Below are 15,114 nucleotides of genomic sequence, written 5' to 3'. Positions count from 1 at the left end.
TTTTAAGCACTTTTAGTTATAGTAATTTCATGTATGCGTGTTTGTCTTGTTGGTTGTCCTAATAAATAAAATAAAATAAAAAAAAAATTCTACAGAAGCTGCAAACCCACAACCGCCGCGGGCGCGGGTGAAAATCGCGCTGTGAGTTCTTACCCTAAAACGGCATGACGTAACCACGACCTGTATAAAGGACACAACTCACTCGCCAGTCTCCCATATAGTGTCGACCTGCGCGATCATTTGCTTGCCGCCGTCCGTGACTACATACACCAGTCTTGATAACACCCGACCACGCTATTATAGACCTACTGCTCGTATAAATAAGGTGTAAAGCCTGGTCCGTGAGCACGTAGAATCCCGTCCAATGACCCCAAGCTACCCATCCTTATCGCTCGCGCGTAATTATATTGCTGTCGCGACTGTGCGACGCGCGTCCGCAGTGAGTGTGCGAGCGCGACAGCAACATAGTTACGTGCGAGCGACAAGGATGGGCAGCTGGGGGTCATTGGACGGAATTCTACGTGCTCACGACCAGGCTTTAGTTAACTCACTCGCCAGTCTCCCAGATAGTGTCGACCTGTGCGATCATTTGCTTGCCGCCGTCCGTGACTACGTATACGTAATCGCCGGTCTTGATGACGCCGGAACACACTGTGTTGTACTGCTCATAGTACGTGTTCTCGTCGTCTGTCCCGAGAGGGTTGTACATCACTACGTCCTGTAGGAAGGTTGTTGGGTTTAGTCGGAACTATGAAAGAAACTCGCTACTATATTACGTGGAATATGTGCGATAGGAGGCATAATTGATGTTACAATCCAAATTCATTATCAGTCAAAACTACTTGACTACAAAAATCAGTCAAAAGTAAAAGTGATATTGAACAAGGGCATCGATCAAAACCACCTTTGACTTTTGCAGTCAAAAGTGTTTTTGACTGTGACATTGTCATTTTATAAGTTACTTCAAGGATTATTAAATACTAGCGCCCGTTTAACCCCCTTAAGGGTTGAATTTTGCAAAATCCCGTCTTAGTGAGCACCTACGTTCTAAAAGGAACCCCCATCCAAAATTTAAGACTCCTAGCACTTGTAGTTTCTGAGATTTCGTGATGAGTGAGTCAGTCAGTCAGTGACCTTTCACTTTTATATTATACTTACAGGCCTCTCTTTTTCTTGTACATTCTCCAACACTTCAAGCTCTGCCAATTCGTCCTTGTGTTTTTCGACGCGTTCACGGAACACTGACACAGTTCGGTTGGGTTCCAAAGGCACCTATAATATATCAAGAACTGTAATAATACATAATAGTATACATTTTGTCTTTCACGCCTAAGAGTAGGCGCACACCGTTGATTTTTAGTTGGCCGATGTGCCCGATTTTAAATTGTATGAAGAATCGGCAAAATCGAATCGGCGTAGTGTGCGCACTCCCATACATGCCCATACTGATCAACTGCCCGATTAAACTATCGGCCGACGAAAAATCAACGGCGTGCGCCTACTCTAAACCAACTTTGCCAATTTTGGTATAGAGAAAGTTATGACCTAAGAGAAGGACATAATGATGCTTTCGAATAATGATGAAAAATAAATTTTATAAAACCATTAACCAGGCGCTGGTGGCCATGGATGGCCCACATCAATTTGAACTTTATGCTGAAAAGTTACGGTTGAAAACCAATGACCTTTTTTAGCTTGGTTAAGGGTAAAGTTGAAGGGTTAGGTTAAGCCAACATTTTTATAGAGAACCAATCATTTCTCCAACTATTCATCATAACGAATGACGTTTTAGACTAGTTCAGGATTGACGGCCATGATATGAGGCGATATTGACTTGTAAGGACGGGACGAGAACTTTAAAATTGACCAAAACCACATCATTTAATATGAAATCGCGCAACACACAATAAGCAACCTTCAAGATATCACAGTAAGGTTCCAAATTGTCTAACAAGTACTTACGTCTCTCGGAACTAGAGTGGCTTCCTTCTCCGAACCCTCCCAGACCTTGATCTTCTTGAACCATCTGTTCTTGGTGTTGTAGCGACTCTCACACACGTACACGTCTTTGTCGGAGTAACCTAGAAAGAAAAAGAAAATGTTTATTTAAGAAAAAAAAAAAGACAGGAAAAGGTACTCTCGAGCCAAAAAAAGCCCCCGCCCAGTGTAAATCTAGACACAAGCGCGGAACTACTAAAACCTGGTCCGTGAGCACGTAGAATTTTGTCCAATGACCCCAAGCTACCCATCCTTATCGCTCGCGCGGAATTATATTGCTGTCGCGACTGTGCGACGGGCGCCCGCAGTGAGTGTGCGAGTGGGCTTTATACGCCATTATTTCATGGTCTATTGAGATCAACAGGCTGTTGACATTGTACCAAATGCCTTAGTGAAATAAAAATCACGTAAGGGTGATGTCCCAAAACCTTTTTTTCAGGGCTAGGCCCGCGCCTGTGTTGCTTTTAAATATGAATTATTTTCAATTGAATTTCAGTAATATTAATTTAGGCGATAATAGTTCAACAGTCTACTGGTCTATCTCTTACCTAGCAGCTGAAACTTGCAGTACTCCTTGACGTACATGACGTAAAAATGAACGCTGCTGCTGAGATGTAACTACAGGTAATGTAACTACTAAACACCGTTGCGTTGACCGTTGCACTACGGTCTTGCAAAGTAATTTGAGCCTTATTATATTACCTAAAGGCTTAAACTTGAAGTACTCCTTGACGCTCATCACGTAGCAGTGGCCGCTGCTGCTGAAATTTAACTACAGGTACACCGTTGCGTTGACCGTTGGACTACGGTCTTGCAAAGGAATTTGAGCCTTATTATCATTACCTAGCGGCTTGAACTTGAAGTACTCCTTGACGTTCATGACGTAGCAGTGCCCGCTGACTTGCTCCAGCGGCACGGTGCGGTGCGTCTCCGTCTTGAACACCTCCAATGGTTGGTCTTGCAAGTTGCAATGGAATTTGAGTTGTATTGTCATTACCTAGCGGCTTAAACTTGAAGTACTCCTTGACGTACATGACGTAACATTATTATTATTATTTATTTATTTATTATTACCTAGCGGCTTGAACTTGAAGTACTCCTTGACGTTCATGACGTAGCAGTGCCCGCTGACCTGGTCCAGCGGCACGGTGCGGTGCGTCTCCGTCTTGAACACCTCAAATGGTTTACTGTTGGTCTTGCAATGGAATTTGAGTCGTATTATATTACCTAAAGGTTTAAACTTGAAGTACTCCTTGACGTAGATGACGTAACAATGACCTCTGACTTGTTGAGATGTGACTATTGTCGCCTTAACTACTTACTACCTCTTACTATTGAATTTCAGCCGTATTTTAGTTACCTAGCGGCTTAAACTTCGTGACAATGGCGCCACTCTAGTGTGGTCTTATCAATCGCTAGTGGCGCACAGTAGTATAGACACTTTCAATCGCGTTTTAGTTACTTAGTGGCTTACCTGTTGAGCCGTTGGCCTATTGTTGCCTCTGTTGGAACCGCAATGGAATTTGAGCCTTATTATCATTACCTAAAGGTTTAAACTTGAAGTACTCCTTGACGTACATGACGTAACAATGACCGCTGCTGCTGAGACGTAACTACAGGTACACCGTGGCGTTGACCGTCTCACTACGGTCTTGCAAAGGAATTTAAGTCGTATTATCATTACCTAGCGGCTTGAACTTGAAGTACTCCTTGACGTTCATGACGTAGCAGTGCCCGCTGACTTGGTCCAGCGGCACGGTGCGGTGCGTTTCCGTCTTGAACACCTCCTGGTGTAGGAACTTGCGTGTCAGCACGTGGAATGTCTCGTGGGGACTGGAAATGATGTACATAATTAGTTAAGTGCTAAAATAACATTTATTATCCGCTGAATAAGAGTGATTTTAGAAGTGCCACTTATTTTATAATTGATGAGTCGTCAAGTGAATTCGTTCGTGAAAGAGTTCTAAAATAACATTTATTCTAAACTAAATAAGAGAGACTTTAGGAGTACAGGTGCGGTTTTGTTCCCCAGTCGATGAAGTACATGATGTCGTGCCCTGAGTGCCCAAGCAACTGCACGCAGGAGTATTTAAGAAATGCTGCTGCTAACGCCACTCTGGTGGCGGAGTTTTGGGCTGACACTGTGTAGGTTTGTTGTCGACACGATAAGAAGAAGTGCCACTTTTGATTGATGTGTCGTCAACTGAATTCGTTCATTTCAGCCAAATGACGTTCACTGCTGGACAATGGCTTCCCTAAAGGATTTCCACAATGACCGGTCCTGCGATACTCGCATCCAGGTACTTCCCGCGACCTTCGCCAGATCGATGGTCCACCTAGTGGGAAGCCAAGTGAATAGACAGTTTGACACCATACCCCAATAATTCGAAACCATAACTGTTTTAAAAAGACTCTTCATTCTGGTCTTAAAAACCTAATTTATTTTAAATTACCTGTAAATTTAGATTTTTGATCGAATTGTAATTGTAAAAAGTAGTTTAATTGGGTTGACAAAATAGTGACGTCACTTGCTTGTAGTGCCATACAAAATCTATGGGAGAGTTTCGTTTTGACAGTTTTAAAAAGTACGTCAATTGACTGTGGTGTCAACATGTCTATTATATGATAGGATACAAAGATGTACACAACGGCTGGTAGTACACATTGACTTACAATAGGAGTACATTTTTAACTCACTGTCAGCAATAGTATACACAGATGCACATTAATTCTTCTTTTTAATTTCTTTATGGCCTAATCTGGGGTGTTACGGTCCACATAATCACGTTCCAATTGAATTGGGCACATGAGTTAGTACTAACGTTGAGATTTTTCCACCGCTTCTCAGCCCCAGGAAGAGCTGTATTTGGGATGTGAGTCTCCTGAAAAGAGCCTGTATACTAGGAAAACTAGTAAAGATTTTTAATTTGACTTACCGATAGTACACATTGGCGTACAGCATCGGCACGCCATCCTTGTTGGTCCACACGCGTTCCACCTGCACTATGCCGGGCTCCTTGTTTCCCTTCTCTGGGAGAATGTACACGAAGTCTCCCTTGCTGTACTGAGTCTGTTGTAGAGGTGCGCTACCCGCAGGCATGGAGTCGTCTATGCTTGATCTGGAATGGGAATAAAAATTGTAACTTTTTTTTGCTTTCCCGACAGATAAAATACGAATTAAATACGAAAATAGAAAAAAGGTAGAATGAGGTCCCTAATATTTTTTGATTTGTAAGTTACTACGTTTTTTGATCACTATTTGCATGGCATCGAAGTTCTAACCTGATTTTTCTTTGCCCATTCTGGGTAACTTAAAACGAACACAGGTCAATAAGGCATGGTCCACTTATAGAAATTCCTTTTCACCAATTTGAAAAAAAAAAGATTGCGAGAAGCTCCATATCTATGGCAATAAACATAATATTTTATACTAGTTTTTACCCGCGACTTGATATCGATAACTGTGCCTAACTAATAATATGCCTATGCGCTTTTTTTTTGCATATTTTATGTCGACGTGAAATTGTGAACTCCGTCAGTTTATTGTAAACAACAGTGGGTTAAGTTCTATTAGGTAAAGTGAGATGCAGGTTAAGAAGAGCTGAAAGTCTTGAAGCTAAAGAACGAAGAAATGTTGAACACAAAAATATTCCATTGTTAACTTTCATCAACATCTGTCCAATATTTTAAACAAACTAAAATACGTCCCCAAACTTTCTGAGTAAAGTAAGTATAGCTCTTACTTGGTATCATCTTCATCTTCATTCTCTTGCAACAGCTTACACTGCTTAACCAACTCCACGCTCGTTGTAAGCGTATCTCTAGTGAACGACAGCGCGGGCGACGATAAGGTATTCCGACAGAGAAGGTCCCTCTGTTCCACGAAGTACGCTTGGAGTTCCACGGAGTCCTCGAAGATTTGGCTATCGGTGCGCGAGAGGCGACGCGCTCTGAAACAAAAAAATAGTTTGCGGATTTTAAATAGTCCGAGTCGGCCAGTCTGACACCTTCACCGACAAGTGAGCATGGTTATTAAGATAGTAGATTACAAACCACTTCTGCAGTTTCGCTGATGTTTTGACTTAAGACTTAATAAAATTCTGTAGAATGCGGGGAGCGCAGGCCGATATTTGGGCCCGATATTTAATTTGTATAAAAAATGGGCCGATACCAATGTGCGCACTTTCATACATGTCCATATTAATAGCCCGACCCAACTATCGACCCACCGTGTGTAGTCTGCGACTAGGCTAACAAAATCCCCCCCGCACCGGGCTTATTGCACTATTTACAAAGTTCACTATTCCCCAATATATTAGGGCTTATTCCACTATTCCCCGTTGACAATCCCCGTCAACGAAGATAAGTGAACAAACAGTTTAAAACAAAAAAAAATTAAATTTTCATACAAAATAAATTTTATCCCATCAAAAACAATACTTGTCAAAAAAACCAAGTAATGCAACTCAGTTGTTCTACGGTAAAAAGTTGTGAGATCCATGTAATACCAAGTCCAGGCCAGGAAATCTTTTAACGTTTTACATAAATATATTGACTTAGCCANTGTTGGGTCTAATTCTCGTCACTACACTGCACAACTTAAAATAATTACGTTTTTTGTCGGTAAAAACGTCCTGGTGACGTCACTTAAGCATTTTTCTTATACTGCGTGCGGTCGTTGCGCGTGCGCACAAAGGAATGAGACCGCTCGGACACCGAGCCCACAGCGTGGTAGGGGTGGGGTTGCCCGCTCTTTTGTTTTTTAATACTACTACGCTGAATATTGTGTGCGGATTGGGTTGTCGTACAGGGGTACTACATGGTAAAATAAATCTCGGAGGCGAAAGCAGGATAATTAATTTAATACGCTCGTCTGCGGTCAGCATGCTATGGCCGCGGGTGTAATTCGTGTTTTCATTTATTGACTGAATCGATTATTTTATTTATAACTGAAAGTATTACGGGAGAATGAGTAGGTTTAGGAAAATGTGATGGGAAAAAGGCATCGATTTTTGTTAAAGAAAAACACTGATTGATTTAATAATGCTAAGGCTACTGAAATGTGAGAAGTAAAAAACCTTGCATAATAATTATTCCCTATGATTTGAGCACATAATATTGAAAGTAAAGTGTTGTTCAATTTCAAATTGGGCAGCGAGTACATACATCGTCGTCTCACAGTTCTTAATTCACAGGAAACACATAAAAGCTATGCTTACGCTTCTTCAGAATAAAGATGTAATATTTATTGATGAGTACTAGGTACACATATTTTATCGTGTACAATGGTTGTTGTTACCAAAGGGTTGAAAAAAATTGATGATTATAATATAAAAGATAAAAATGGCTCGCACCAATACTTAATGACTTTGTATATTTTAAACCCTTGAAAAGAGGCTGACAATAGTGACAGAGTTTCTTGCGCTGCTTCTTCTCAGCTCTAGCCCATTTATTGTCCCGAATCAGTGGTAGGTTAATGTTACTGATACGTGTAAAAGTGTTTTTAAAAGCCTATTTGCAAAAATAAATGAGTTTTATAAACACAATAATATTGGTCAGTCTCAATAATTGACCATTTTCAAATGTCCGTTTGCTGCGTCTTTCATTGAGTGTACATTTCTTGACTAAGAGCCGAGATTCTGAATGAAATTTTAAGCCCAGCAAAAACTACATTAGCATTTGTGTGTTTTATTTTAAGTCGCGGCTATCTCGGCAGTATTTCACCTCTAATCTGGTGATTAATTAAGACATCGCCCGAGGGCGCGCCGCCCGCGAGTACATCATAATATTGTCTTAGATGGTTTATGTGGACTGGGGCGGATTAGGTTTATGAAAAACTTGTATAATTATTACATTTACTTTTCAAACAAACCAAACCAAATATTACAAAAAAGTGCTATGAAACATTCCTATTTTATTCACGTTAGTCAACACATTACACAATCGTAGTCCTATTTTAATATAGACAGCGGGTTTTAAAATAAATGAATACTGATTAAAAAGAAAAATAGTTATATTAACCCTCGCTGTACGAGGTGGGGTGTGACACACCCCAGGCCTTTAAAAATCGCCATAATTTTAAAAATTTGCAAGTACTGAATTTGAAATTCTCAGTAGCTGGAATTATGGCGCTGCTGCTTCGATCAGCGTTACTAAATTAGTCCAGCGGTGAATACCAACTGAGTTACATGCCTTTAAAGTGCGTGTGGGTGTCACACACCCCACCTGGTACGGGACGTTGTTAAAAAAGTTAAAAAATAATATAACAGTTTTGGTATAATTTATATATTTTTAGCTTTGTTAATTGAATTAAATTCAATACAAATAATATTTTTCGTGATTTTCACGGAATCTGAAATTTTCAAGCACTTTTAGTCAAATGAGATGACTTTTAGTGCGAATCTGGAAGTTTAGTACTGAGATCCGAAGATGTAAGTGAACATACACTTATGGGCTACAATTTATACTTGGTGATACAATTTATGGGTTACTGAAATGGAATAGCATATTTTATAAATAAATAAAATTGTTACGCTTCCATTTTATGCATTGAGCATACTCATTTTCTTTCATCAGAATTGTAGTAAATTCAAAACCTATAATCAAAATAAATTTATACCCTTCCAGTTTTTATTTTACTTTTAAATTATAAGTAAATATCTTGTACTTTGTTAAATAAAACGGTTGTCATAATTAAAGGCACTAATTAAAAATTATATATAAGAAACTGATTCCTCAATTACAAGAATAACGGAAATTGTGTCTTTTTGTTATTTTATGATAAAAATGTTATAATACACATTTTCAGCTCAGAGCTTTTCTTACACCTAATTAGCATACGTAAATAATCAATATTAAATATAAAATTCCACCTAACGAAATGTTCAATAAAAATTTTATCACTTTGTATATTGGGGTATGTCATACCCCACCTGGTACGGGACGTAACTTTTAGTCACCTCGTACACGGAGGGTTAAGTGACTATTTAGATAAAACACCATAAATTGTAAATTATTCTAATAAAATATCATAATATTGATTGAACAAAACAGAAAATGAAAAATAAACTGTTAAAAGAGCGCCTAAATGCGCCCCTTGGTTGTGAAAAATTAGCAAAAGTAATTCATTAACTGCCCGCAAAGATTGTGCTGAGCCGACCACACAGCCAAGTAGAAAGCAGTCATGCCCAAACACGTTTTTATCAGTAGGCAAGGTACAGACCGCCCTATTTTTAATGAAAATGAAAGAAACAATTTCATCGTCATGAATCTTTAATTACATTTAAATATCTTGAAAAATTATACGAATAGCTACTTTGATTTAAAGTCGTGGGCTAATTAATAAAGTGAAATTGCTGTAATATTATCATAGAGCTTGTAATATTCTTTTGTTATCATCTTAATCTATCATTATTTTTTTAATATTGTGATTGAGAGGCATCTGTTTCTTAAGGAAGTCCACCATTTTACCTAAGTCTGTCGCCATAACAACAATGTTACCAGCATTGTTGTGTTCCGGCAGTTAGAGGTAAGATAGCCAGTTCCTCTGTGGTTGAGGATTCCGGGTGAAGCTCGCTTTCACCTTCGGCCTGATCATCACTTACCATCAGGTGAGATATAGGCCAAGAGCTTCCTTGTTGTGAACAAAAAAAAGTTTTTTGTGATGACTAAGTTTACGGTTCTCTTTTAGCTACGCGGCTCTCCGCAACCAAGTATTTTTTAATTCCGGCATTAGCATTGTCTCGCGTTGATTTATGTCCGCGGCACGTACACCGAGATAATGGGCCTTTTAACACCTTCATTAAAATGCACTTAATTGATGGGAAAATGTACTTTGAAACTTTTTTCCTTGAGTGCTTAATCATTCGTGATTTATTCGGCTGAGTGTCTGTGTTTTAAATTTATACGCGAATTAATTAATATCGCAATAAAAAAAATTGCAATGTGATTTTAAAATTAAAAATTACAACAATTGAATGTTTTACTCGATGCTACGCCGTAGCAATTCGTAGCATCGTAGTTCGATCGACGGATCATGGATATAATATTTATTTCTTTGTCGTTGCTTGATTGTAATCACGGAAAATTAACTTAAATAGATTAAATATTTGAATAAAAGTTATGACGAATGTGTGTTTATAAATTTTTTCTCAGTTTATTTTTTAATTGACTTGCAAAAAAGTATTGACTAGGTACTTATTGAGAATGAGCGTTGCAGAGAATATTTGAGTAAATTCCTTTGGCACACAAACTTTTCTCAACCTCTAAATACTTCTAGTTCAATTTAGTGGTTCCCGATAGCTTCCCGCAATAAATCGGCGGCTGTGAGTGAATGGCTACGATATAAGGTCGGCCGGGACGCACCTCACTCACTGTTATCGCCCCGGGCCTATTATACGAGCACCTTGCTCTTATCTCGGTAATAATAAGGTTTATGAGATGGTTTATTCTTAATATCGATAGATAATATGTNTTTTTTGACAAGTATTGTTTTTGATGGGATCTCATTTCTTTTTGTATTTTGTAGACAGCAGTTATGTATCTAGAAAACTGGACCGAAATTGAAAAATTTTACTCGACTTGGCGGTTGCACTACCGTGCCCCCAAATATTTTAGTTTTTCCTTGATTCATACACCAAACACTACCTACATTCCAAATTTGAAGCTTCTAGGTCTGCTAGAAGTGCCTTAGAAATTTGATGATCGGTGAGTCAGTCAGTGAGTGACAAAATTAAGAAACTTTGACCCGTTATAATTCTTAAACTACTGGTTCAAATTGAATGAAATTTGAAATATACCGTATCTTTACAATGCCTGCATAGCTAATGAAAATTCAGCCTTCTAGTTTTATCCACAACGAAGTTACAGGCGGTCGAAAATGGCCTGAATTGCTTCGAGAAAAGGATGGTACGGCCGTGCCGCTTTAATTTGCCGTGCCCCCAGATAAAATCCGATTTGTATGAAAATTTAAATAATTAAAACGAAGATATCAATTTTCTGATTTTATTTTGATTTTATAAGTTCCAATTGGCGTTAACGGGGAATAGTGAACTTTTTGTTGATTTGACGGGGATCGTCAACGGGGAATAGTGGAATAAGCCTATATTAGGATTTTATTTTTAACATTATAAGCTCCAATTGGCGTTAACGGGGAATAGTGAACAAAAAGTTCACTAATCCCCGTTGATGGGGATTGTCAATGGGGAATAGTGGAATAAGCCCCGCGCCGCTATCTACCGCAGAAAATATACTCAGTTATGCGATTTATACCCTCAATGGATAGTTTTTACATACCTTTCAAACACAGCGAACATATCCTGCTGGAAGTGGTCTAGCCGCTTATACAGGCCTCTGTCGAGACGGCGCTTGACTAAGTCCAGCGATATAGCGCGCACTTTCTCGCCGCTAGCTGACTCGTCGTGTTCTGGAAGTTCCGCCATACTGTCTGAGTAGCATCTGTGGAAGACAATAAAAAAAAGAAGATTAATCGGAAAAATACTTACAATTTTAAGTCTTATAACCAACATTGAGTAATTTAATTTAGTTCAGAATGTTTATGCGACCCGACTGTTAAAGTCAATTAAATATTCATCATCATAATTTCAGCCATAGGACGTCCACTGCTGAACATAGGCCTCCCCCAATGACTTCCACATCGCACGGTTGGCAACGGCATACATTCAGCGCCTTCCTTCTACCTTTATCAGGTCGTCGGTCCTACATAATAAATGTCGCTTTTGAGTCTCATCTAAGAGTAAGGATGCGCGCCGTGATAAATTCTTATCATTTTAGACGACAAATGTATTGGCTTATCGCGTTAAATGGATAAAATGGCGTGATAAACGCTTATCGCGGGGCGCATCCCAGGCCTACAGGAAAAAAGAGAAAAATCGTATACATGCCAAAACAAATAGCTATGTGAATATCCTTACCTGCCCTCCTCATCTTGATGATTGTAGACTGTTGTGAACAGATTGAGCAGCAGTTCTTGCACCGCGGCCGGCACGTCTGGCACCGAATCCTCGTCCTCCCTGCCGTAACAATTATAGAGGATCCTGTCACTACATTAAATAAATCCTATACAGACTATACTAAAATAATGGTATGTTCATTTGTATAATGGGTATAAAATGTTTACTTTTTTATTGATACATGTCGGATTTACCCTTAATAGGGCAGAGCAAGTCTAGATTTTTCATTATTTTGGACTTTATGACTCTCTAGTCTGACTGCCTTTGCTTTATTTAAGGCTGGGTTGAGCACCATACTACATTAACTATACAAACGTCAAAAGTAGGTCAAACTCTAAACAAAAACACCGGTTACGGTTATAATTACGGTCAAAGTAAGGTGGTGCAAGTAAGCCTTAAACTAAGAATTATTTGTAGACTTGAAACACAGTTATAAACAAATTCGTGCAATAGGCTAGTTAGATCCTAAAAAAAATTTTTTAGTCCTTCAATTTTGATATAAAAAAATATTGGACACGTATATTTTTAATTGTCAATCAAACAAGTAAGTACAAAGTTATAGTGCGTTGAAGTTCCGCACGACGTCACAAAGTGCTGCACTTTTACGCACTCACTGACGTCACGGGCCTTTTCTTTAGAACTTTGGCACCCTTTATCTCTTTACATTTTCATTAGTTTTAAAAAGTGAAAAATACGTGTCGAGTAGTTTTTGATAAGCTAACTGACGGACTAATTAAAACTCTTGCTTTTTTACCTAGGAAACATCCCTATTTAGCTGACTTAAGCTAATATGTATGGTCAGATAACTTAAAAACTTATTACTTCATTCACATGAAGCTGTAGTTCTTCTGTATAGCATGAGAACTCTCGGTCATGCACTACAACGAGAAATAAATTTAATAAAACACTCACCTAAGCATTTGCTTAGTCTGCAAACACATCCTCTGCAATATAAGCGCATCCTTGTATATCTGGGAGTCAGGTTCGTTATACTTGCACGCGTTATCGAACATCAATATAAAGTCGGAAGCGAGCTCGTTCACGGAGCTATAGCCGTTGTTCTTTAGCTTGTGAGCTATTTTCTCCATGTCTATAGGGTTTTTTATTAGCTCGTAGTAGTCAGGGTATTCTATCTTGTTGGGCAGCTTCATGAAGATTAGGGCTAGTTGGCGGTTGGCTGTGAAAAATGTAAATATGATTGATTAAAGTATTCAAATGAAGCTTATATCTTAGAGTTAATACTTATGTTACTTTCTATTGTTCATTATGAAAAATCTAAAACGTTAAAATAACGGTATCGTTATAGTCAATAAGCTGCTGTCATAGTGACATTGACATAATGTCAATGTTACACTAGAATACGTGAGAATAGAGGTACGCGCGCCGGACGACTCTGCGCGCTCTTTTGCTACTTAAATTAAGGCAATATAATGTGAAAGTATCCAGTGTTTTATTTATGAGAATAGATCTACCGGTCTCTAATAATATCAAACTTTGGAAATCGATAAGGTAAGAAACGGCACGGGAGAGGTGACATTTATGAAGCGACAGAGCATACAAGTGTGAAGCAAATCTTAAGTCTCACTAACCGTTGACGTCACAAAAACACCCTCTCTCCCGTGCCACTCCCATATCTCAGGCACTGACCCTAAAAGAGCTCGATCTGTACATTGTCTAGAGAAAGATGAGAGATAGCTGTATATCAACACCATGATACATAACAAAGGTGGAACGTCGACTTCATAAAGGTAGCAGGAAGGCGCTGGATGCAGGCAGACTGCTACCAATGGGTTAATACAGAAATCATTGAGGGAGGGCTATCTTCAGCAGTGGACATCTTATGGCTGAAATGATAATGATGATGATGTAACAAATAGTCATACCTTTGGGATCCCTATAATCCCTAATCGCGTCATACAACGTCCTCAGCTTCTGTTCAAACTGCGTCAGCTGTTTGCTCTTAACAACTTTGATGTTCTTCAAGTTCTGTTTCCTCTCATGAGTGCCACTGCTGAGTTCTTTGAGCCTCTCCAACATGACGCGTTCTAGAAGGTTCGCGTCTTCGTATATCATCGAGCCTTCTTCGTTGAACTGTCGGCAGTTGGCGAACATAAGCCGGAAGTCGGATATTAGTTCCTCCATTGTATTGTAGCGGTCGTTCTGTGAAATAAGATAACGTTAAATGTTTAGATGTACGTATTAAAATTATGAATATGTCCCCGTAAGATTTGAATAACCGTTAGATTACAATTTTACCTCGAAATATTGTGAAACAAAAACATACTGTTTACAATTTACTGCATTATTTTTCGAAAGATTACAATCTATCGAAATGAAACCGTCAAATTTTGAAATGGCATGCGTCGGAACGGACCTCGCGCGCTGCTTGGTTGAACGGTTCCTTACCCAAAGGGTAAAAGTTTCTTTTTAAGAGGCACTTTGGCCTTAGACACTGCAGTGGAGACTAAATGACCTGATGGTCGCTCACCTCAATGGTGATCATATCAATCGGTTTCTCGATGACATTGTAGTACTCCGAGTACAGTTTCTTGCTGGGTTTCTCCGTGAACAGAAGCAAGGGCTGCCTGCCGTCAGGGCAGGTGTATTCCAGCAGTTGTTTAGCGATGTAATGGAGTTTCTTCTTGAGAGACACATTGTGTAAGCACTAGAGGAGACTTGATGACCGGATAGTCACTCACCTTAATATTAGCCTCAATGGTGATCATATCAATGGGTTTCTCGATGACATTGTAGTACTCCGAGTACAGTTTCTTGCTGGGTTTCTCCATGAACAGAAGCATGGGCTGCCTGCCGTCAGGGCAGGTGTATTCCAGCAGTTGTTTAGCGATGTAGTGCAGTTTCTTCTTGAGAGGCACGTTAGGCTTGGGCACTGGAGACGGCGAGGGTGACGGCGCCGACGCTGGAGTGGGGTTCAGGCGCGGACGACCTGGGAATAGAGTACTCTTTAGGATTGGAATACAAGTACAAGTCTGAAAAGCCAGACTTGTACTTGTATTCGAATCCTAAGACCGCTTTCACAATAGGGCGTCAGAAGCGCGACAGCAGCGCGGCAGCGGTGTTTTGATAATGTAAAGGCAGGTATCCGCGGTCATATAGTATGATATTATTTATCGGCAGCGATGCT

At 39.5% G+C, this 15,114-nt stretch overlaps 1 protein-coding gene across 1 annotated transcript in view; it reads right to left on the bottom strand.

Moving 5' to 3' along the window:
- Window positions 1–15,114, bottom strand: part of polybromo (protein) — a 31,499-nt gene that overhangs the window by 4,709 nt on the left and 11,676 nt on the right. The window contains exons 10-20 of the mRNA XM_028309138.1: window positions 14,669–14,916; window positions 13,853–14,129; window positions 12,882–13,146; window positions 11,931–12,029; window positions 11,293–11,454; window positions 5,742–5,948; window positions 4,935–5,117; window positions 3,683–3,831; window positions 1,963–2,081; window positions 1,159–1,272; window positions 552–718 (exon numbers count right to left, since the gene is read on the bottom strand). Of these exons, the coding sequence (XP_028164939.1) occupies window positions 552–718; window positions 1,159–1,272; window positions 1,963–2,081; window positions 3,683–3,831; window positions 4,935–5,117; window positions 5,742–5,948; window positions 11,293–11,454; window positions 11,931–12,029; window positions 12,882–13,146; window positions 13,853–14,129; window positions 14,669–14,916 (1,990 nt within the window). The remainder of the gene's footprint in view (window positions 1–551; window positions 719–1,158; window positions 1,273–1,962; window positions 2,082–3,682; window positions 3,832–4,934; window positions 5,118–5,741; window positions 5,949–11,292; window positions 11,455–11,930; window positions 12,030–12,881; window positions 13,147–13,852; window positions 14,130–14,668; window positions 14,917–15,114) is intronic.

Source organism: Ostrinia furnacalis, unplaced genomic scaffold (assembly GCF_004193835.3).
Source record: "Ostrinia furnacalis isolate ACB-3 unplaced genomic scaffold, ASM419383v2 OfSCF2617, whole genome shotgun sequence".
Lineage (NCBI taxonomy): Eukaryota > Metazoa > Arthropoda > Insecta > Lepidoptera > Crambidae > Ostrinia > Ostrinia furnacalis.
The sequence above is the reverse complement of the archived record's forward strand: the minus strand, read 5'-3'. Positions and strand labels throughout refer to the sequence as shown.